General features: G+C 52.1%; 1 protein-coding gene across 5 annotated transcripts in view; it reads right to left on the bottom strand.

Moving 5' to 3' along the window:
• Positions 1-25,023, bottom strand: part of ASTN2 (astrotactin 2) — a 360,791-nt gene that overhangs the window by 289,370 nt on the left and 46,398 nt on the right. For all 5 annotated transcript variants that reach the window (XM_033011918.2, XM_042786505.1, XM_042786506.1 and 2 more), the window contains exon 2: positions 14,452-14,639. In XM_033011918.2, the coding sequence (XP_032867809.2) occupies positions 14,452-14,639 (188 nt within the window). The remainder of the gene's footprint in view (positions 1-14,451; positions 14,640-25,023) is intronic.

The raw sequence follows: 25,023 nt of genomic DNA, 5'->3' as shown, positions 1-25,023 counted from the left end.
CCCTAAGGGGGAGGATCACCTTCCTCACCCCCACAGGCAAAGCCAGGCGGGACACCCAGACCCCAAAGCAAAAGGTGCAGGAACCCTTTCTGGGATGGTTTGGGGTTAGGAGAGTGTATCAGATGTGATGCCTGTGCTCTGTTTGCAGCACCCGAGAGCCAAAAGCTACCTACAGAGAGCTGTTGGAGACATTTAAAGAACAATTTGTATTCGGTGGTGAAGGCTGGAGTGCCAGTGAGGGTGCTGAAGCACCAGGCATTGGCAGAGCTGAAGCCTGAACTTCCAGGAGAGACTGCAAAGCGGAGCCCTTTCCGCTTCTCTCTCAAGAGAGGAGAAAGCAGAAGCAAACGATGACGCCCCGTGACACAGCCGTGCCGAAACGCAGCAGCACTGCCGAGCAAAGCTGCTCCCCAGCCTCGGCTGCTGCAAAACCACCTCTCACCCAGGGCCCTGGGAAAAAAGATGCCCCGCAGCCCCCCTGCTAAGGCAGAGTGCAGGGACGCGGAGCCGCGGCCCGCTCCCATCTCACAGCGCAGCAGAAGCAGCCGCTGCCTTCACCAACTGACCTGGCAAGGGCAGAAATGAGGTGCTGAGGCGGGGAGCAGCTGGACACGGCCCAGGTTGTCCCCTTCTCTAAGAGGCAGCCGGCCAGCATCCTCCTGCTCCCCTCCTCCAGCTTTAGCTGGCCCCAGATGTCCCGGCCGTGTGTGCTGCCGGTGATGCCATGACCTTGGCCGCTCTCGGCAGCATCCTCAGGGCAAGCCTCCCCGGGGAGGCTTTTGGCAGCCAGCCCTCAGCTCCGTGCTTCCCCCCTCCTGCTCTCTCCAGCACCTCATCCGAGAGCCCCAGCACACTTGCCGAGTGAGCACTGCGAAGCAGTTATCCGAGGAAGGAGCTGGGCAGGGGGACAGGGCGGCAAAGGTTAGGAGGAGGGATGCCAGAAACTTGTCTCCCACCAGCTTGCCTTGAGCCACACCATGCTGAGGAGCTTCCTGATAGTCCCATGGGACTGTTGTGCTGCACTCTCCAGGCAAAGCCCCCCTCCCCAGCCCTGCTGCAAAGCCAGCAGCTCCCTGGGGAGACCAGCGACAAAAAAGGAGCTCGGGCTTGCTCTGCAGGGTGCTCGAACCACAGAAAGGGAAGAAGAAGATTTGGGAGCTAATTTAGAGCTTGGATTTCCTAAGCCTTTTCAGACGTCGAGGCTATTGGCAGGCAGCATTACAGCCCCTGCCAGTCTCAGCGGCTATACAATGTCCTTCCCTTGGCAAGGGCAGCGGTGGGGAAAAAATAACACACAAAAAACAAGGGACATGTGATGGAGAGCTTGGCTGAAGGCTCCCTCCCCCCGCTGACCTGCATGCCAAGGAGGAAGAGCATAGAAAAAAAAAAAAAAAAGGTAAAAATGGCCATTTAAAAAGGAAATAAAAAACTCACACTACTCGTTTTTCTAAGGGAAGCATAGCCGAGCTGAGGGGATGGAGCTGTGGCAGGAGGTGAGCGGGCACAGGGCACAACCTGGGGCCACCACTTTGCTCAGTGGCCAGGGCAAAGCCATCGCCCCCCCCACATCCTCCGGCCAGCACGGGCAAAGCGGGGCTCCCGCTGCCTCCTCCACAGGCAGGAGGGAACGGCTGCATTTTGCACAGCCCCCCCTGCACCCCACGCTGCTGTATGGAGCCCCCAAAAGCAGGACCACCACCTCCCGAGGAGGCACTGCACCCACCCCAGTGAGCCCACAGAGGTAAACGCTGCTGGGTGCACAGCTCTCCTGACAGGCTTGAGTGCACAGGGGTGAAATAGAGGGAATTTTGCCTCAAAATGTTATGACCCAAAAAAGGCAGGGTGGTAGGAAGCCTCCTCTCTCCTCCCTGGCATGCACAGCATCCCCACGGAGGTGGCCGCTCTGCTGAGGATGCTGCAGCAGGCATGGGGCTCGCCAGCACCCAGAGGGAACAGGGGGAAAATCGCTCTGCGGCCGGAGCATCGCAGCCGGGAGCAGTGGCTTCCCAGGGAAGGAAAGGGTGAATCCAATGTTTAATGGTCTTTTTTTCAAGGAAGAAAGGAAAGAGACCAACCCTGAGAAACATCCAGCCCAGGAACGACCTGAGCGCAGCGCACACACGCAGACACCCCCCGGCCCGGGTGACAGCTCTGTCCCCAGCTGCAGGGCAGCACCCGCTACCGAACAGGGTGGCTTTACCCAAGGAGGGACATTTAGCCCCCACCCCCAGCAGCAGAACAGGCGATGGGAAAGCACCCCAGCGTGGAAAGGGCACGTGGCGAGAGATTGTATGCCGGCAGAGACACCCAGCAAGGCACGGTCAGGTGAAGTGTGATCGCTTTAAAAGCGTGGCTGGCACAAAGATACACAGTACATGACTTTATCGTTAAAGCCGCTCTTCCCGTCGTTGTGCATCCTGTTGGCAAGCTGAGCACAACGCACCTCTACAGGTTCTGCTACCCCGTGCAAGGCCTGGAGAGCTCGAGCCAGCCCGGGGAGCAGAGCAGCCCGTTCGCATCTACACAGTGCTCCCTCCACAAAAATCTGCCTGGTTCATAAAGCCAGAATTTTTGTATTATAGGGCCCTGTGGAGGACAAGTGTCCCAAAGCCAACATGGGTCATCTCTACCCAGGACTACCATGCGGTACCAGCCACGCAGCCAAGGCCAGCGGGGTGCACGCATGCCCTCCAAGGGTCTGCAGCTGCCAAGGTCAATGTTTTATCCCACCCCATCTCGGCTGGGGAAGGGCACTGCCACACCACCAAGCTCATGCTCAGATCCCTCAGGGAAGGCTCTGCCTGGCAGTGCTGCGGGGTGCTGGGGCCAGCAGCTAGAGAGGAGTCTGAGGGGGTATACAGAGACTGTGGTAGCCAAATCCAAAGCAGTCAGTATGCAAAGGTAGCAGCAGCCTGGTTGAAAAAAAAAAAAAAAAAAAACCTCTGGATCTGTGTCTCTGCGTAACGCCAGCCCCAGCCATCCCTGCAGACCACACGCAGGCTGCTGAAATGCTCACACAAACCCCCAGCTCCCTGCCGTGGCGGCGGGCAGGGGAAACACAGGCCAGCAAACAGCCCAGCTCATTCCTCCCTCCCGAGGAGCACAGGGTGGAGCGGGGAGAAGAACCAGGTCACTTCACTCTTCTGACTTGGCAAGGTTATTCCCCAGTTCCCAGGACTAAGCAGCAGCTACAAGAACAACCTGGCTGACTCCTCCTCCTCCCCTCGGCCCCCGGACAACCGGAGGATGAGCTGGGCTGTGCGGCAGAGGTGGTTCAAGTACACAGAGAGGAGAAAACTGAAAGTGGCTCCACACCACAGCTAGTGCTGCAACATTCATCCCAGCACAAGCCACAAGCATCCCAGCTGGGTCTGGGAAAGGGCGGCCCCAAACCTGCACGAGGACGCCTTGAGACAAAGTCAAGTTAGTCCTCAAAGAGGGAGTTAAGATCTATCAGCCCAACCATCGTGCCCAGTCCCAACCAGTATGCCCAGGCAACTGATCCTCGAGATGTCTGGTGCGAAACAGGACCAGTGACAAGCTGGCTGTGTCACCCCCCGGCTCTGGGAGCTGCAGGCAGTGACAGCACCAGCCCCCCCTCACAGGGAACACACAAGGTGGGCAGAAAAGCTTCCACTGGCAGCTTACACACTTCCCCAACCAGAGAGCGTGTGGCCACATCCACATCCCCTCCCGTAACCTCACCCAAGGGCACAAACCTTCCTCAGTAACTGGATCCTCAGCCACACAGCCCAGAGGCAGCTCACAGCTTGGTACCTGGATGCCGCGGGGCGAGAGGAATCCTCGGCACTAATTCAAGCGATAGGTCGACCTACCTGGTGCTGTCGTCTCATTTCTGTTCGTTTCTACGAGCCTTGCAGCCATCACTGCTTTCGTTTGCAGTTTGTAAAGGAGCCTCTTCCGTACCTAACCCCGCCCGGCTCCATCCCCGCCGCGCTCTGCGAAACCGGCACCCCGAGATTCATCCCCCCCCCCCCATCTCCCAACCGCGGGAGGCTGCACACAGCTGAAGGACCGTTTCCCAAGGGGGTTGCAGATGTGCCTGAACCCGCAGGGTCCCGAAAGGGACAGTGGCTAACAGCCACCCACCCCCGAGCCCCCGCCACGAGGAAGGGTGGCGGGAGAAGCCTCCCCTCCCCTCACCACCCCCAGGATGCAGCGTGGGATCGGGTCCCCGGTCCCCCCGCTCCGCCGTCACCCCGCAGAGCCCTGGCCTGCCGAGCCGCATCCCGACGCGCGAGCTGGTCGGCGAGTTCAAATCATTCATTTCTGCGGCAGAGGGAGCCTGACAGGCCCGGCGCTGGTGTGAATAATGATGGATCTCCAGGAGAGGCCAAGCAAAACCTGCAGCTTAATCGTAGCGAGAGGCTCCCTTTGGGGCATTAACCAGTGCCCTCCCTCCAGTCGCTCCCCTCACTGCAATTTCACGCTGCTGACGGCTGCCATGCCACTGCAGCTCGCAGCATCCACACAGGGTGCCCGTCCCTTTACTGCTGCCTTACCAAACCCACCCCTCAGCGCAGACCTCTGCGGAACGGTGCTCCCAAAACGCCCCAACGTTTGCAAAAGCAGCAGTAAATTCAACACTGGGGCAGCTCTCTGCTCCCCCGGCAATCGCTGCTGTCACCACCTTGGTCTCACACAGAGTTCATGAGTTCGGTGCAATGAGAAAAACCATTCCCAGGACAGCAGGAGAGCTCAAGCTTGTCTAATGGGGGGCTGGCAATGAGTTCCTAACCAGATATGCCTGTGGGAAAAGAAACAGAGATACCTGACATTGCTAAAGCATCAGCCGGCTTTGCTACCACCCTGCTGCAGGCAGATTTCTCACCTCCCCATCCAAAAAAATAAAAAAAAAAAAAAAAAAAAAACAAACAGGCTCATCTGCCCTGAGGAGCTAGAAAGAAGGAAGCTAGAAGGGAAAACAACTAGTTTCCCTGTTGGATAAAGAGCAACACAACAAATAAAGTGCCAAACCCCTAAAAGCTGAGCATTTCCCAGCAGAGCTGGGGCTGCCGCTCCCGCTCGCTCCCTCTCCAGCCGCTGCCATAACAAATCCAGCCTGGCCCTGGGGACCTCCCACCCAGGGCAAATCCCAGCCAGTCCGAACAGTTCCCTGCAAAAAATAATTATTTTCCTGCAGTTTTAGATAATTGGATTTTAAAAATAAGCACAATTACTTTTTTTTTTTTTTTTTTTTTTTCCTCCTTTTCCTTTGCTGCTCATCATGAACGCAAAGCTGCTGCTCGGAGCTGGCAGAGACCTTTTGAAGGCTGAGATGGAGCTCGCTCCCTCTCGTCCGGGGGGATGGAGGCGGGAGGGAGGAGGCGGAGTGGGAGCAGCGACAGGTAAAAATAACCACACTTGGCCTGATGTTGCTCCCAATTAAGCCGGTGGGAATGTTGCCCAACTTCCTACAGCAGCAAGATCCAGACACACACATTAAATAAAAAAAAAGTCCTCCGCTATATTAGCAGCCTTATGATGATCAGAGAAAATCACATATGCATGAACTTCTTCCCCCTACTTCATGCTGGTGGGTATCTGAGCATCCCCTTCACCAGGGCCAGGTGCTGCAGAAGCTGGAGACACATGGTGGGTGATCATCAGACCCACAGCGCCTTCCCCCACGGCTCCACATCTCTTCTGGTTTAGGCACAGTTACTCCACGATGAGCTTGGCAAGATTTTTCAAGGGAAGGTTTATCTCCTGAGACAGTTTCACATCAGCTGAAACTAAAGTGTAAGTGGTTTTGGGGACTATATGGAAAGTGTTGAAGAGTAGAAACATTTCATTCTGACACTTTCCCGAACAAAAAGCGCTCTGCCTTTTTGCAGTATAACGCTGCCTTGTGAAACCAAGTCCGATTTATTTTTAAATGGGAAAAAAAAAGCCCAAACTGAAAGCAAACATCGTATTTCTGGGGACAAATATGATACTGCATTTCATCCTGTCATTAACAGTTGCTCCCATCTTTGGGATTTACCAATCAAATGAAAACAGAGCCTTTTGTAGAGCTCTAACGTAAATTCTTTCACAAACACCTTTAAGCTATTCTGCATCAGGTTCATCACAGTTCACCTTTACATGAGCCAATGCCTGATACCAACAACATTTTAACTGAGGCAAACATTTCTAACTTGCATTCAAACAAGAATAACTACCGACAGAAGCAAGATCTGCAGACAACACAAGGTTTGAAGGAAAAAGTATGATATTTCACTCCTTCTCTGAAGGCCAATCCAGCCTTCAAAGCCACAGGCTCCCCCTTGCAGCCGAAAAAGCAAAACCCAGGGCAAGAAGCATCCCCCAGCACCTGCTGCCTGCGAGCCCGGGGTCAGAGCCCACGTTGTCCCCGCAGCAAGCCGGAGGTGATGCTAGTCCTGCAGGGAGGCAAGGACTGTGCCGGGGGACACCCGTCGTGCCCCAGCACAGCACAGCCTCACCGGCAAGGGGACAGCACCCTACACCCTGCCAGCACCCCCGTCACCCAGCCGAGGAGCACCCCGAGGCAGGCAGTGCGAGGTCTGCAGCCCGGGAAAACACTCTCCATCATAAGTAATTCCCTTGCAGCCCGGGGCCATCCACCCCCAGCCACCACCACACCTCCCAGAGGAGTCAGCATCCACAGGAGTTTTACTGGATTAACGTTTCGTGACAATTTTAATGCCATATGCAGCTTTGAGCCTGGCAGTTTAAAGCGATTAGATCTAGGCTGGTAGCTGCAAAGCATTTCTGTGTTTACGTCAATGTTTCAAAGGTACTGATCAAATACTCCCAGCACTTTACACACAGCATTAGCATGGAGCTCCCACATGGAATTGCTCTCTCCAGGAGCCCAGCAGCTTGTCAAGACCTGACCCTCGCAAGACAGGGATGCTCCTTCCTCTCCGACCTCTCTGCAAACCAGGAGCTAAGGCAGAGCTACCCCACCAAAGCCTGGCTTTTCCATCTGCTGTGCCCAGGCTGACAGAAAAAGCACCGAGAAAAGGTCAAGCTACCAGCTACGCCCCGCAGCGCTGTAGATGTACAAGTATTTCTCCCAGACAGATGGTGGGAAGGGGAAGAGCGAGGAGGAGGAAGGAAGGGAACAAGTTCAAGACAAGAATCTGAAATCGGCAAACTCCCCGCGCAGCCCAGCGCACCGCGCGATAAAAATACACGGCTCGCTGCCGCCAGCAGCACGGCGGGACCTGCCACGGGGGCGAAGGCAGACACGGCGCCTTGCTGCGTGTCCCACCTTGAGCCGTGAGCTAACGCTGCTCCGATGCTCCTCACCCCATTTCCAAAACCTTCCTTCTGCGTTTTTTTTTTTCCTCCATCCCCTCACCACTTCAGCTTCCCTGTTCCAGCTATAGCATCCCCGGACTATACCAGCCACCTTTCCAGAGCGAGCTCTTACTTTTTTCCCTCCATCCGCTTTTCTCAGCACATTGAGGTTGGGAATTTTCTAAGGCTGCAGCTCCCTCCCACGCATTCAATGCCATCTGCAAAAAGAAAATCCCTCCCAAATGCTTCCTGTGGCTGCTTTTCCCCCAGCACCAACTTTGATTGCTCTGGGGATGACACAAGAAAGTTAGTTTGCTGCTCAGTTTCGATGAACTAACAGTATTTATTCAGCCTTGCTCTACCAGAGATGCAAATCAAGGACTCCAGTTACATATTTTAACACAGTGGGGGGAAAAAAAAAAATCTGCTAGATAGAAAGTATAAAGTGTCTAATGTATTCATAGTAGCTAAGGTAGAAAACAGAGAGGGGTTAGGGAAAAAAGTATTAACATAACAGGTGTCATTGTATCAAAAGTAACACTTGAAAGACAAATCCCCTAAACCGAATTCCCTTAATATAAGAGTGCATCATTAACTACATTTAGCCCCTGTTTTATATTGTCTCTGCAAAGGAGGAGGAGAACAGAGAAGAGGGGGAGGGCGAATGAAAGAGGCTGCTTCTCCCAGCCTACAAAAAGTTGGTTAATGGCACATTATGGAAAATGAAACTTGAAGCCGAAGAATGTCCACACCCTGGGAAAGGGCAAACGCCACAGACAGCATCAGGGTGACAGGACAGGGAGGTTTGCTTCTAGATTCGCCCCCCAGCACCAGTTTAAGTGCCCATGAATGACTTCAGAGACCTTGGAGATGGGAATGAAGAGCACAGGGCAGGTGAAAGTTATCAGGATGAAGTTCAGCTTCCAGCTGTGCTGAGCTCCAGTCCTCAAATCAACAGAGTCTGCAAGCGCTCTACCCCACCGCCTTGGGCCACTAAACCCAGCAAAGGTCCCACCAGCCCCCTTGGCCACCCCAGAGCAGCTCAGGGAAGAGCTTGGGGCCAGCTTCATCAGACTGGGGTGGGGGGGGACACTGCTGATGGGACACAGCCCCGGGCAAGGTGCTTGGTCTGTCATCAGCACAGAGCCTGTAGCTCCCATCCGCCTCCCCGGGATCTGGGGATGCTCAGGCCACCGGCACGTGGGGGTGGGCACCTCCTCTCCCCACACATGAGGAGCAGGGATGTGATTCTCACACAGAGACACACTGAACCCAACTCCTGGGGTTGCAGGGCTTTTCTTTTTTGTTTTATTAATAAAAACAGCTCATTGGAGATCAATTTAGCTTTTTAATACCTTTCAGATAAGGAAATCTGCAGCAGCAGCAATTCTCTCCCTACCTTAATTAATTCCTAAACATATCACAAGCTGGAAGTGCATGTTTTATGAATCTGGTTGACCTCCTGGTGCAGAAATGATGACACAGATGTTGTGCCTTCTTCACTACCTCATTACTCATGTTACACCATTTATTTTCCACCCCCCCAGTTGAGCTGGCTGACAGGAGCTCCAGTGCTGCCATCAGGAAGACGCACTGCAAGGAGCCAGAGGAAGGCTCAAACAACATTTTGGATCTGCTGGAGCACTGGGCTCCACTGGAGCAGCCAGCCATCCCGCAGGACACACCACCATGCAAACTGCGAGCACATGCTCGGGGGCAAAGTAAATCTCTTGGGAGGTTTTGCACCAAAGAGGACAAAATACTGTTGGGCAGGGAAACGAAGCACCACTCAAATGATGGCCAAGCAGAGGGGAACACCAGAGCTGAAGGAGCCCGCACGTGGATGTATCCGAAGCCTGGGGGACCTGGAGCAATCCCTCAGAGCTGCTTGCTGAGGGGAATGGGAATTGCCCCATCTCTGCAAAGGGTTTCAGCCTCCTCTCCCCTCCCGTGCATGCTGGGATAAGCCCAGTTGCACTGGTATGACATTATATCGGTCTGTGGGAAGGAGAACAATCCTTGCTGGCACAGATAGAAAGGCAATTGGGCTTGCCCTGCTGCTTGGAGAAGACCTCACCATCCTCTCCAACACACTGGACGGGTGCTGTGTTCAGGGCGGCCGAGGCACCGAGGGGCTCATCCCGCCAGGGTACGGCTGCCATCGCACCCCAGCGACAAGCACGGTGCCACCCACGCACGGTGCCTTGTGTGGCCAAGCCGAAAGCTGGGAGCCTAACGGGACGCAGGCTCCCGGAGGAAACACGGGCAGTGGAGCACGGAGGGAGGGAGAGTGGAAATATGGGTCACAGATGACAGAAAAACAAACAAACAAACAAAAACAACAACAACAAAAAACCCAAAACAAAACAAAACAGCAAACATATGCACTTGTCATGGCCCCCGTTGGGTGATGGCAGCTTCAGAAAGGAGACAACAGCAGCTCCTTAAACCTCCCTTGCTCTTGGATATTCCTGCAGTGCTTAAGAAACAAGAGAGCTGCTCCAGGCTGAGGCAGCCAGGAGGAGCCGCGCTCGCCGGGCCCCCCCTGCACGGTGAGTCGGGTCCCCCCCAAATCCCCCCAGCCCCACTTAGGGGCTAAGTTGGAGGGAAGCATTTAAGAGCACACTTTATGCCCAGCTCAAAGGCTGGGAGCATGGTACCAACAGCTGATCATTACAGAAACATCGGGATGGATAAGAACAAGAAGGAAAAAGGAAACTTGTCTAAGTAAGAGCTAAAAAAAAAAAAAATCCACTGGGAGACCTAGAAACCAGTAGCTAACTTGTCGACTGCCAGTAACAGCCAAGAGAAAGTAGGCTTTAAAAATAAAAAATAATAATATAAAAAAGCAGCCTGATGAGGTCTAGTCACCTTTTAGTCCAGACACTGAAATGCTCCTTTGCGGGGCTACAGTAGAAGATGAAAGAAGGTTTTTGCTCATTATCGTTCTCAAAAAATCCCACCCAATTTCTGCTGGGGACGGAGCCGAGGCAGCGCACCGCTCGCCCGCACAGGCACGGCCCCGGCTCTGACCTCCCGCGGCCAGGGCTCTCACCGGCATCGCTCCCACAGGATTAAAGAAGGAAACCCCAATCCCTTCGCCAGCGGGACGGGATGCGGCTTCGCAGCCTCTCCCCAGAGCTGCATGCGGGGAACCCGCGGGGCTGGGAGGTGCCGGTGGGTGCAATGGCCACACCAAAGGTCCGTGAGGTGGGTCCGTGAGGTGGGCAGAGACAAAACGTGCCCATCCCACCCCTCCACCCCCCCGCCAGAGCCCGGCAAATAAGCCCCCGGCTACAGCGGGTGCTGCTGGTCATGGCCCTGGGTCTGAATTTACCACGACACAAAGCAATAATTAAACAGGGACACAAGAAGGTGGGGAAAACCACAAAAATAAGTATCTCATGTTTTGTTAAATTCAGCAATTTACAAGGCTGAAATAATTAGTGGTTTAAAATGTTTTGACACAAGCAGCCCCAATAATCATGATAAATCATATCAGGCATATGCCCAGATCCTTGAAGTGACAGATGACAAACAGAGCAGTGACAAGATGCTCCATCACACGGGGAATCATTGAGTTAATGGAAGAATTATTGCTTCTGAAATCCACTCCAGTCCTATTGTGGGGAACATTCCAATTTATCAAAGCCAAATGAACATTAATTGCTGCAGCCTGGTAAGTTTTCGAGCTGCTGTGACCTTCATTGAATTTTAATCCAAAACAGATAAGATTTACTTCCACACAAGAGGAAACAACACAATTAAACCCAAATGACAGCTAAGATTATGGGGAAAAAACACAACAGGCATAATGACAAAAATATTGATTTCTTTCTACTTGACACTGAGTAAAAAAATAAAGGTAAATAAATAAAATCTAGCAGTTGTGTATTTGTTTTTTCCCCTTTCTCTGTTCTTTTCATTTGGGAGACAAATTTCAGATGTTCAAGCCAAGAGGAAAGAGGTGGCAGACAGTAATGGAGACTGAATTCCCTCTAACTGTAGTAATTAATGTTATGTCTCACTGGGGAGAGATTAAGAAAAAACAATGAGGAAAGGAAAAAAAAAATAAAAATCAAGTATTATTTTTCTGTCAAAGATGCCCTTGAGCTTGGCAAGGGAGGTGTGAAGACGGGTCACAGTTGCCTAAGGCTTTTGTGGGGGCAGATAGTGGGTCATGGACTCCGATGGCCCCTTTCCTGCTGCACTGGAAGCAAACCCACCCCAAACCAGAAAGCCACGCAGCAACAGCCAGAATCACTGGAAGGCAGAGTAAAAATCAGGATTTACACCCCCCCTGGAACCCCCCACACAGTGCAGAGAGGGTCTTGGCTTTTGAGGCAGAGCAGGAGCAACCAGCCAAGTCATAAACATCTACACAAATCCAAAATAACGTTCCTGTCAGAGAAAGCTCAGCTTGGAGATGTCTTGCTGCCCAATAAAGCTTTGCCCGAGTACTCCCTAAACTCGGGATTAGCGAGATCCCCCAGGCAAATCTTCCCCAGCTTTCTATAATTCAGACGGAGGATGAGGAGACAGGTAAAAGTAAGTGTTACAGCCACTTAAAGGAGATGGAAGGAAGCACTTTCCCGTGTCTCCTCCTGTCCTCCGTAGTGAGATGCCGGGCTGATGAACGGGGCACACAGCGCTGGGGTGGGCTGAAACTCCTCCCGTGTAGTGGGAAGGGTGTGTTAGTCTACAGAGAGCACGCAGGAGACATAGGGCTTGATGGCAGAAAGCAGAAGGAAAAGTATTTGAGAAAATGGAAAGGAGGACACAAGGACGTCCAATTGAATCTTAAGGCTGAAGAAACAACACGGACACGGTGGGCACAGGGGAGGGCAGGAGGGGGGGTCCCACGCAGGCCCCCACACCGGGATACAGCACAGCCAGAGAGGCAAAAGTGATGGGGGATCTCTGGGGTGCGATTTAGCTGGGGTCAGGAAGGAAAATAAAGGCGTGGGAAAGCAGCCTGAACAGAGCTCGGGGACTCCGATGAAATATTTCACCCGAGAAACAAAGACTTTTGCCCCATTTTACTTTAACTACAGAACTCCATGTGGGCTTGAGGGGGAAAAAAACCCAACAAAACACACATTTATCTTCTGTTAGTAACTCAAAACTTGGCTCGATTCACTCAAAAAGTTAATGAATCTTCTAAAAGAACTGGCAAAGTTTCAAGTCTGTGCTGCAATCCTGACCCAGGGAAGAAACACGCAGGGCTTCTGCCTCCCCAGCAACACACACAGGGCCCAGACCCCATCCCAGACCCACACCCCTGACTGAGACCTCGGCTGCCATTGCAACAAGCATCAGGATTTTTACTGAAAGTGAAATTATGGCTCATTCTGTGCAGGAAGAACATCTGTTTCTCCCACCTCTCCCTTGCTTCTGCAGCAGGGCAGAGGAGACTCAAGGCACGAGGTAACTCTCACAACGAAGCCACGGGTGCTCCCCATGCTACCGGCTTCAGTGAGAGGTGGCAAAGCATATATTCACCAGCTAACCCAGGACTAGAATGCAAAAGCATTTCTTCTGCGATATGCATGGTGATGCCTCGAGCTCCAGCCCACCAGCACCGCTGCTCTTGCACTCTGAGGTACAGCAAATGAAGGTTCTGGGCAGGAATTTATCAAAGAATCTCGTTTCTCTCTCCAAAGCATCGATTCATTACAACCATTATGTTTTTTACAAAGATCAGCTTCAGCAAGGTCTGAGGACCAGGACTGAATCTCTCCCTACTAAAGAAAATCTGCATTTCAAGCAGTTGCAGTAATCCCCAGGCTCCAGTGCCAGTGTCCCCCCGCAGCCACAGGCCTCCTCCGTGGCTCAGGTTTGCCCACAGTAGCCAGGCAATCCCACACTCAAACCAGGGACCGAGCTTTTCACACCACAGACTTGGGTTTTGCTGTCTTCATTCCTTGCTCTGGCTCCCACTTATTTTTTCAGGCTCATTTTCTAAGTACACCAGTTTTATCTTTTTTCCCCTCAAAACTCCATCACACTGACATTTTTAGCAGGACATAAGAAATGTTTCCTACCCAACCCAGTAAGCTGCAGTCCCCAATTCCTTTCCCTTCTGCCATCCTGCTATCATACTGCCTCTTATCTTGCCCAACAGCCTTAACGCAAAGCCTCTCTCCGTGCTCCCAGGCACTCAGTGCCCAATCTAAAAAGGGCCGAGACACTCAAAAAAACAGATTTAAGTTGTAAAAGCCAAATAGCCACTTGTTCAAATGGAAAAATAAAGGCTTTGTGCAGCCACTGCCTTTGCTCCTCCTTCCAAAATGAAGGACAGAAGCTGTGGAGATGACACACAGGTTCCAAGAGATGAACAGAATCACCTTTTGCAGAGGGTTGCTCCAATGGGATCCTCAATCCTATAGAAGACTTTATTTGGGCAAATAGATGACATGCATATGCACAGGATCTGCAAACCCAACTTCTTTTCTTGATGGGATAGTTTATCCCAATGGGAGTTAAGGGAGAGTACATTTAGTCCCATTTTACAGATAGAGCTGTAAAGCACGTAGGAATGATGGACCAGATCCAAATACACAGGGAACCACATCATAAGATGCTGAAGTAAGCATTTTAAAAGGCAACAGAGCACAGACACGATCTGTTAATAAAAGATCACATAAACACTTGAGATGGAGATATTTAAAGCATCTGGATCATCGTCTCACTTTTAGGTCAGGCTTGTCCTTTACAAGAGAAGGATCCTGCTACAGACCATATCCGCTTGATAGATAAAATTCAGTTTCAGAAAGCTTCAGAAAAAAATGACTGAGCGCAAAATCTTGCCTTTGCACATGCCCAAATGCAAGACCAAGGAGAAATACTCCACTTAGCACACCTTGCCAGTTTCTAATAGAGGCAGGAGGAATCACAAGCTCCCTTGTCACCCTCCCAACAGCATCTTCCCTACAGTCTGCTGTTTTATTTTATTAAAAGACCAACCACTTTTTTTCTGGCCCATTCAAACACATCTCTCCCTCTCTGGAGGCCCAACTGAGAAGGGACACAGACATCTGCAACCCAGACTTGCCACCCTGCTCCTTATCACCACACTCCCATCACGAACTGGCTGCCAGCCACCGTCCCCTCCAAGAGGGTCCTCTGTCCCCTCTGATGCCATTGGCAGCTTTGACTCACCATGACCGAGATATGAAGAATGTGCATCTGCTCCTCCACTATCTCCGAAGGCTCCTGGAGGCTGGGGGGGGTGGCCCGGGAGAGCTGCTCGGCGCTGCTCATGGAGACGTGGAAGTACAGGGTGCCGTTCTCCAGCCACTGCTGCTTCCAGTGCACCAGCGAAATGTCAGCCACGGTCCCCGACATCTCTGCAGGGACAAAACACAAAACTGAGGATCAGTTTTCTCCATGACGCTAAAAGGCGGTATTCTTAGCAGCCCTGGAAATCAGGACTTTTGAGTCTGACCCCCAGTACTGCTTCTGATCTGCAGGACGAGCTCGAGTTTTGTTTTTTGGCTTCTGTCTGCTATTTCCCCATATATTAGCAGCAAGGGGCTACAATGTGCCTTGGGATTTCTAGGCAAGAAAGGCAACAACAGTAAATAACATGTTGCACAGGGTGCTGTTAACCTCCTACAGCTCTACCAGGAAAAAGGCTGGGAGAAGCTCCGAGAGATCTGTAGCCAAGCCCAAGGGAGGTTTGCTGCTCAGCACAGGGAGGACACTTGGTGCCAAGCAAGACAAAACGCCGACATCAGCACACGGTCTGCTGGCATTTACAACAGAAACCTCCTCCCAGGTTGCGAGGAAGCACTACAGCTGTATTTAACAGGGACCTTCCCAGCACAGACTAATGAGCACCAGCAAGAAGAGATAACCACCAGGCTTGACAAATATCTATTGACATTGGGGTTGCATGCCTGCCAGCCGTCTTCTGCAGCTTTCTGGTAGTTCTACAACCCACCCGATCCCGATTTACAGTGGAAGCACCCTGGGAGCTGGGATTACAGCATCCCGGCACACACATCCCCGACTCAGGGCACCTCTCCTGACTGGTGAGGGGCTTGGGCAACCCAGGCACGGGGAAACCAAGGGCCAGCCCCAGCTCTGCAGCCTCCAGCACAGCTCCAGAGCCAGCAGCACGCACAGGCAGGAGTGCTGACAGCTCCACAGCTGCCCATCAAGTTTTAAACGGATCTCTGCAAAGAACTGCTTTGGCAGTTTGGCAGCCGAATCAAAACTAAAAAAAAAAAAAAAAAAAAAAAAATACTAGCACAAAATGAGCCAAAATATTTCTCCTTCCACCACCTCTTTTTCTGTGTTTGTTTTTCCTTTTGCAATATAAGCAATGGGAAGCAAGTCAGGTCCTCTTAGTCACTGGTCCCACAGCTTCATCAATCACCCGCTTTGTGGGAGACCCAAATTCAGTTCCCTCCTGTTCGGGAAGAGCGACCGGCTATCACAGACCGTGACCTGCAGCCTGCATGGTGTGTCTGCTCCAGAAAGGCCCACAGCATGAGTTCAGGTTCCCCTGGAACCACGATGGGAAGGGAGACAAGGTCCCTCTCCACACCTTGGCTGCAGAGCATCACCCACGAGAGGGCCAGCAGGGAGGACAGGGCTCGTTCCCCTCCAGGCAAAGCGGCCAGGGAACTGCAGTGGCATTTTGACTTTCGTTTTCCTGAACCCAGCTGGACAAAAGCACATCCAGTTCCAGCTCCCAGCACAGATAAAGGAAGGAGCAAGCTTGGCAGAGGCTGCCGCGAGGAATTACCCACACCTTTCAGGACAAGATGCTGCTTCAAGACACTTGGGTGCTGGCTCACGACCAGGCACTTCCACTTCCACAGACCCATGTCCCAGCCCAGCAAAAAAACCTCTCAACCCTTCAGGAGCAATTTTTCTTACCCTGAAACCAATACTGTTCCACCAGCCAGCTCCTGCCTTTCCATCGAGGATTAAAGCAGAGTCCCCTGCTCACAGAGCAGTCCCCATCACAGCCCTGGTCCTGCAGGATCTCCCCTGGCCCACAGCCCCACGGAAGGCAGGGACAAGGTTACCCTGTTACTGCGAGTTCCCTGATTCAGCGCCTCACTAATTACACTACTGACATACCTGAGCCAGCTGCACTGTCACCTGAATCTAATCAGAGGGCTGTGCTCATTATCTCTGCCTCTCCAGGACAGCGCCGGTCATTATCCCCAATCTCTACGCACATCAGAGCACTCAAAGGAGAAAAACTAAACGGCTCCTGACCATGCATGGGATCCAGCAAGAGCCCACGCTTGCACATTGGAGGGGACGCATGAACTCCCTGTCATATCTCTGTCACTGTAATGAGATCCCTCCTAATAATCCCTTCCCTCCTTTAATATAAATAGCTTTTTGCTGGAGCAAATCAGTAGCAAGAGGTGTTGGTTGCACCCTTTGCCTTGTAAATCAAGCCAGCCCTGCGGCTCACAGTGCATGATAGCAGCCTGAACAGGACCTAGGAATCTAATGAAATAAGTCTTGTGGCTCTCACCTCCAAAGAGGCTAAAGCAGAAGGTTTCTTATAGCAGTAAGAGTAAGAATAAAACAAGACAAATATCAGGCCTGCTTAACTGCAGTCATCTTCCTAGCAATACTTCAAAGGTCTGTACTGAAAAGCATCTCCTTGTCTAGGTAAAATTGCAACAAATGCTACTTGTAGAAGCAAAAACACTACCTCAGCTTTGGGACAGATACCACAGGCTCTTCCACTGAGGCAAGCAGGCCATGGGGCAGCACACAAGCACCAAGAGACAGGACTCTGGTTATGCAAAGCCATCTTAATTCTGTTCAGAGGGACAGTCACCCATAGGAGAGGATGATTTACAGTATTACACACTGATCAGACACACATCCCTGCAGCAGACCTTTCCAGAAGAGCTCAGGAAAGCAGGTTATATCACAGCCCACAGCACAGACTTGATGTGGGTCCCACCAGGACCCCACCTCGATGGTTCCCAAAGGCTGCATCACATTAGGGAAGCAAGGAAAAAGCCTCTAGGGTCAATCTTTCTCCAATTTTTTTTCCCTTGCACATACATTTTTTGCATGGGATGTTTAAAAGGATCACAGAGAACATTTCTGGGGAGTTCTGAGATATAGGCAATTTTTTGGATTTTAGCCTAGACTGAAGATAAGCTTGTTTCATTTTCAAAAGGTCTCTTCCCAAAGTAGAAACTTCAATTTAACATTCATTTCACAATTTTAAGCAAACCCAGCAGTGAGGCAATTTCTGATGAAAGCTGGCTTGCCAAGCCTAGGTACCATTTACCATACATTTATAAATACCTGTATGTTCTTCACCCCTGCAGCCCCTGTTGCAGGAAACCTGGCCATTACTACTCCCAGCATTGCCAGGACATCATGAGCCTTCAATCAGATTCGCTATTCACAAAAAAAATAAAAGCCTTTTCAAGCCCTGTTAGCTGCTGAACCCTTCAATATCCAAACACAGGAAAGTTTCTTGGCCTCATATGCTTGACATGAATATTATACTGCCCGTGTTTCACTGGACATGCATTGTCACTCCACTATCTACACAGTAGTTAGAGCAGTGATAGCCCATCCATCAGAAAGGATGCAATAGTCTGCAGCAAGATTGCCTGTTATCAGAGCTTTCAAATGCTTTTGGAACAAATTAAGGGCATTCCTGCACCAAAACAGAATGAGATACAGTTAAGGTTTTAAACGGGCAGCAATGGAAAAGCACTTCTAGGCTATAGTTATTTAAAATCTCAGCATCGAGCAGATGGGGAGTTCTCAGACAGGGTTCAAACACAGCTTCGTGGGTAAAATACCAAGTAAACCAGCCAAACAGACCACAAAACATCTGTTATGCCATCTTCCTACCTGCTCACTGCACCCAACAGAGAACAGCAGAGATGACAAGGGTCCTCCTGCCCCCAGCCAGCCAGACCCCTTCTCCCTATCCAAAGCCCACAGACAAGAATGTTCCTCCAGCCCAGAGCAGAAGTCCTGAGGACGGGCAGAGCCTTCCCCTCTCCAGCCCCCAACTCTTCACACCTGCCCTTCATCTCCCATCACGCAGATCAGCTGAGCCCACGGGCAGCACTGCCTCCCCCCACAGCCCCTCCAGCCTTGCCCCATCACCTAACCACAGGCTGAATTTCAGAAAAGAGCACACAGAGCATTTTCTCCATTTCTGCCCTTCCTCAAGCTCTGAGTCTCAGAAAACTACATTTCCCATGTTTTTCTTGAAAATCAAACAGGCGATCCAAAGAAAACCCTTCCTGGGGCTCAGACCCCAGCACGGGCTCGTGCCCACCAGAAGGTCACCCCTGCCCAGGACAAAGCAGGGGGACGCAGGGGACAGCAGCAACCACAGCAAGATCCCTTCCGACTCATTCTCTTAATTCCATTTTTCCCTTCACTGTTGCTACAATCCTTGCATATAAACATTTCATTGAAGTCTTCAACTTGTATTACAATCAAACTTAAAAGCAAAAGGGCCTAAATGCATTTGGTTGGGAACCAAGACGATTCCCATAAAAGCAGATTATGCTGACATGATGAATATAAAATGAAACAGCAGATATTAAAGTTGGAGGATTGTTACTCCATGCCTTCCGGCTCCTGGCTGCCCTACCCACTCCCTCCCTCCTCTCCACCCCCTCCCACTCTGTTTTACTGAAGGCAGAGAGCAGGCAGAGATAGCCATTTCACCTCTGCCTTCTCCAAGGCAGGCTGCCAGGCTTGAAATATTCACCAGCTCCCCCAGCCCCCCCGACCTTATGCAATGCTTCAACATTCATCAGTTATTCAGGAGGTTGCAGCCTTGCCTTATCTGTCATGGCGTTTTACAAAGCCTGTTTTGTATTTAATTGGCTTGTTCTTGCTAATCTACCATGATTATTGTATTTTTATTTAATTCTTGAAGGTCATTATTAAAATAAGCCATTTTGCTTACGGCAGTTCATCCCTGCACAGTTCCCCACCCCCAGATAACTAAACCCTCCTTGTGCTTCCTCTCCTCTCCGCTCCCCAGTGCAGCTCAGACCCTGGGACCTGCTGGACACCTTTACTACAACGGACTAAATCCTTGTTGCAATGCCTGAGAAGCCTGAGAGTAACTTCCAGTGCACAGATCCAGGCTCCTCCTGCCTTCCTCCTCACCACCTGCTTCATCCCAGCAGGACCTGCACCCTGCAGCCAGACTTCATCAGCTCACCTGCACAACTCATCCTCTTAATCTGTTGGCAGAGGGAAAGCTGGAGATCTGTTTAGCGATTATATTTCCTTTCACGGCAGGCCCAGAAACATGATCCCATCTCACACAAAAAGCCAGCGCTGACAACTGCGTCGTCCTCTTCTTGCCTGTGCATCACCCCTAATCCTGCAGCCCTCTTTCTGCTATTAGTCCAGGGGCTCTTCTGAGCTAATGTTCTCCAGAGGCACCAACCTTCGGCTAAGTGTTAGTTTATAGATTCTTCGGTGCTAGCTACCACTTATGCTAATAAACCAAATTTATGCAGAAAGTCATAAACAGAGAGCTCTCCCCAGTGCCCTTGCCAGCACAGGATTACTCCCTGCAGAATAGATTATCACGCTCTGTGCAGACTAGCTCCAAAACGACTCTGGTAATGGGGCTTCCCCCATGCTCCCCAGGGGACTATTCTGCAGTCAAACAGGCCCTAACAGTTCTAAAGGTTTGGGTCTTTTGGTGGCAACGTGGTGGGGTTTTTTATCCCAATCATTAGCTCAGTTCATTTGTGGGTTTTTTTTTTCTTCTTCCCTTCCCCTCTGCTCATTTTTTAACATGTTCCTTCCCTTCTACATCTACACCCCTGCTCCCCAGCAGTACTCCCTAGGGCAACACACAAACGCAGCTGCAGATCATAAAAAGTAATAGAGAAGCTCAGAAGTTTAAGAAGAGGGGAAAAAAAAAGATGACAAGCTCCCTCTGATCATCTCTTTTCAAAGCCCCTGTCTGCGAGGAACACAGTGCTGCACCTGCAGGGCATTTCAGGGGTGGCTCTGGCACGGTGTGGGTCTGCTGGGACACGGTGCACATCCAGGGACGGTGCTGGATGGAGGAGGGCTTCGGGGAGCCTTGGGCTTGGGGGGGTCCATGGGGCACCCCGCCAGCACTGGGGCAGGCTGGGGCACTCTCTGCCAGCAGCATCGCACGTCTGACGTTGGAAATGTCAGGTATCCCAGGGCAAGGTGGGATTTGCACTAAAGCATGTTTGGCTATTTTTAGGCTTTGCTCAAACTGCCGGGAAGGAGAAGAACAAGAAGGCAGGTGCCAGGCATGCTCCTGGGACCGGCCACCTCCAAGACTGCAGAGATGTGGTAAGAGCTAAGCTGCACCGAAGGGTCCCTGACAATCAGAGCAACGCGACTGAAAGCGAGGGCAGATCCCACGCTCAGCAGGAACCCAAAAAACGAGGAAACCTCCTCAGTGAAGATGGAGAGCCTGCCTCTCCCCACAGCCAGGCTGGAGAGGCCCAGGGGTGCAGGCAGCCGCAGGGCAGAGCACCCCCCTGCGCTGCCAGGGACGGCACCGCTGGTCCCACCTCGCCACCCACGCCGGGGAAGGCAGGTGACAGACACAGCACCAGCACAACCGCCCGCTCTGTCACCGCTGCGAGCAGATGACAGGCCTCCGTGCAGCCCCGGGGACACCCGACCTCCAGACCCAGGCAGCACACAGCCCCGTCCCACGCCGCCGGGACGGCACCACGAGTACAGAAAGCTGTGACAAGGTGACGTTCCCACCTCCGCAGTGCCTGGGCCAAAAGGCCTTCCCAGAGACTTTTTTAGAAACCGCTGAGAAGGGCTTTGCACGGGCTCTGTCCTGTGCAGGGGTGACTCCCAGGCTGAGCTTGACGATGCTTTTGGCAACAGCAAGGAGCCACCAAGCAATCCAGCAACTCTTCCCTCATGAACACCAGCACCCCTGGTTTCTGAAAGAGCTGGAAGCCTACCACATACATCTCAGTTTGTGGGCTTGAAGAGTTACACCCATTTATCAGTAAAACTTTGCCCACAGGCTGCAATTTGGTGGGAACAAGTTTTGTGGGTACATCTGCACCCACAACGCAGAGGTACGTGGCACCCCTTCACTTGGTGCTCTCCCCAAACCCGTTCACCTTTGCAGAAAAAGGGACTGTCACCCTGCACATGGCACAAAGTAGGACAGACACAGCCCATGGTAGCTGAGAGGGATGTAAGGGAATAAATGCATTGAGCTGGTAAATTCAGCCACTGGCACTTGAAATCAGACAGTCAGGCCCAACTCGAGAAGGGCTCTGCTCACTGCCATCACGTTTCACAATCAAGCTGCTAGAGCCACACGATTGTACCTGCTGTCCCAAGGGTGGCCCCCAGCATCTGCCCAGCTTCAGCAGGCACCGGCACCCACCCTTATACTTCTCTGCCCGACGCGATAACTCTGCTCCAGCCTTTCTGGGACAGCCTCTGCAATTTGCCATGAGCTGGTGTCACATCACCAGCCCAGTGATGGTACTGGATTTACTCCACTTAAACGTCAGGAACAGTGAACTCAGCCAGGACATTTGGATTTTCCTGTCCTCCCACCAACCTTATTCATAAACATGGTTTGGGGTTGTGGTTTTTTTGTTTTTTAAGATAATATATTAGGTAGATGTAATTATTGTGAAATGCAGCAAGAGGTCAGCAGACTGCATCATCACACTGATGGTCCAGGAGACGAGACGGGGTGAGCAGGGAGGACAGTCAGCCCCTCGCACGGCTCAGCCAGCCCCTGGAAACACTGAGACAACCAGAGGGTTGGGCAGCTCCAACACAGCTCTCTCACTCCCGGCTCTGCAGCCCTCCGCACCATCCCCACATCCCTTCAGCCTTTCTAATCGCAGGCTTTAGGGTCCCTATATACATCAGTGAGCGGATATCGATTTGTCTGCTCTGCCTACAGATCATAATCTGACTCCACACACCTTAGAGAAGCTCAGCGCACACCCCGCGTTCTTAGAGCTGCTTTGATTGCAATTCAGTCTCTAGTACATTACCCTTATTTATAATGCCAGGGCTTCAACGTGGCGCCTCAGGCGCTCTAAAATTATTACAGGGGCTTTTTGACTTTCAATTCCCTTCCATTCAATTCCATTTTTATTTGTCAGCAGAGACTCCCATTGACCAGTGGTGGAAGCCAACTGCGCACAGGCAGACGGCGCTACTCCACATTGAGCCAATCCTACAGAAATTACTCGCACGCAGCTCAACACGACAGGTCATCTCGGTTTGAATGAGAAACACTGGGTCTGGAAGAGCAGGTGGCAGAGCACTCCTGGGTGCAGCTTCCTCAGAGAGATGAGACATCCAGGCTTGGAGCAGCACTGGGGGGGGGGGCTCAGCCGCAGCCCCTCGACACTGCCAACCACCTGGCTGATGCAGCCTTTGTCCAAAAAAAAAGGAAAGGAAAGCTTCTTTAAGCATCAGAGCCCCTCTTGTGTATCCTGCAGAGATGAAGGGGCAGGCTTGCACGAGGGATGGGTGTGAACATGGTGCCTTGATGCACAGATTTTGTTTAGCAGCCCTCTCTCCTTTCCCAATCCCCACCCCTCAATTAAATCACGGGACTTTGCTTTGGAGGTGCTTCGGGGTTTTACTGAAAAGCCCAAACTTTGCTGCTGCCACTGCTCTGGAACCTCCTGGCTGACACAAGAACAACATGGGGTTCACTTTTGAAAGAGCACCTGAAGATTCGAAAGAAGAAGGAAGAGTTGAGTCTTTCCTCTTGTCGCAGGAGAAAGAGCTGCCAGTCTGTGAAAGCTGCTGCTGTAGAGATGCATGAGGAAATCTGCAAAAGTCTTCTGTTCCTCACTTACTCCAGATCCTCAAAACCAACAAGGGACAGACCTGATAAATGGGGAGAAAAAAGGTCTATCTGAAAGGCACAAGCACTAGTTTTTGATGGTCCAACTATTAATGAAACCAATGTCTTTGATGAGGGAGCTTTTCTGCAGGTAACCGGCACACAACACTGCCAGCCCTGGCCGGCTGTTCTTTTAAGGATGGATTAAACGAGGCAGGTTTTCATGAAGAGAGTAGAGCTGTCCAGGCTCAGAAAATTCAGCGATATGCAGGGAATCAGCAGATACTGCATCAGGGCAGGCAACCCTGCTCAGCCCTGAGCCCTGCAGGGACCTGCTCGGCCCGGCTCTGGGTGCCAGCCCGCACCCACTGCCACACAGGACATCTCTCCATCACTGCCCCTGCCCCGCACGGGACCCCAGCACTTCTGAAAATCCCAGCTTGGCTTCTGCAGGACCACTACAAGCATCAGAGGGTCTATTACTCCCGCCCATCCAGGGGAACTGCCTTTGAAAGCATTCACTAGGCACCTGGGCAAGAAAAAAAAACCCTATTTAATCCTCACACCCAGGCACATCTCAGCTAAATTGAGGTGCCAGCGCTTGGAGTGCCACCGCCCGCCGCTGCCTGCACCGTGACACCAGAGCTTCGCCTGGAGCCTGAACAGCTCCGAAGTGTCTAATGACACAACCGGAGGCTGCTGAGCAAGAGCTGCTGCCGGCAATAACCCCTCGCTTGATTTTTCACATCAGCTGAGGGAGCAGGAAGGAGGCAGCCGCGCAGGCAGGGCACCGGGCACCGCCCGCAGCCGCAGCACGCCGTCCCCGAGCGGGCAGCACCCGCTGCCACGTGGAGATGGGGCTGGGTGGGTTCTGCCCAGACTTTAACACAAGTCCCACAGCAAAAGACAGAAGGTTCTCAGTCAGCCCCAGCCTGCCCACATCCCTCCTGCTTTCTTTTTCTTGACACAGGCATTGGCCAGTGAGGCCGGGGTGGTGATGCCTTATTCCAGGACAGCCCGCAGGACCTCAAACACAGAAGCCACGGCAGCAAAGCATCCCCAGGAGTCATTATGGCACTGGATCAGGCTTGTGCAAAGCAAAAACATTCAACTTTTGGAAATCTATCCCTACAGCCTCTTCCCTATGCAAGTAAGGGTGCTAACTGCAACTTTTTTTTTGACGTGGGGTGTCTGCAGGGGTTGAGGGCTGGGAGCGGAGCAGGGCAGAGGGCAGCCTGGCACAGAGGGGTGGGCACCGAGGGGCACAGGGGGGCTGTCACCCAGGCGAAGGGACAGGCCAGGCAGCGAGGACCACGCTTCTCTTCCCTGCAAGCTGCAGCAGGAACAGGAGGGCAACGTGACCTATCCAGGGGACTTGAAGAGTGTTGCAAAGCACAGCAGACTTCACAACAAAGCCGAGCACTGCGCTGGTTTTACAGCATCCGCTGTTCTGCACAGCGAGCGCCGAGGAGCGAGCGCACAGTGCCAGCCTCGAGGGGCGGGCATCGCTCAGAGCTTGATTAAAACTAGCCAAGTGCTTTATAACCTCTATGCATTTTTAAATGTCTCTCTCTGGGAAACAGATCTCTTAAAATGATAAGGTAGTTTGATAGCTCAGGGCACTGATCAAACTGTGAAGCAAAGCAATTTTTCTAGCCTGGCTCCTCCGTGGACCTCCCCTCCCAAAAAGCTCTTAAGCACTGGGGGGTCCCTACACACTGGGGTGGGATGGGCAGAAGAGGAGAAGAAAGCAAGGAGGGAGAAAAGAGGCCTTGCTGCTTTCTAGAGAGACAAACACTAGGACAGTTCTACCTCCCGAGAGATGGACAAACTTTTCCAAGGAGAAGGAGGCAGCAGTGCAAAGGAGAGGAGCTGGCTGCTGGCTGGGCATTTTCAGGAAAAAA

The sequence above is a fragment of the Tyto alba genome, unplaced genomic scaffold, assembly GCF_018691265.1.
Source record: "Tyto alba isolate M040663 unplaced genomic scaffold, T.alba_DEE_v4.0 Super-Scaffold_11, whole genome shotgun sequence".
In the NCBI taxonomy this organism is placed as follows: Eukaryota; Metazoa; Chordata; class Aves; order Strigiformes; family Tytonidae; genus Tyto; species Tyto alba.
Note: the sequence above shows the minus strand (reverse complement) of the source record. Positions and strands in the feature narration are given on the sequence as shown.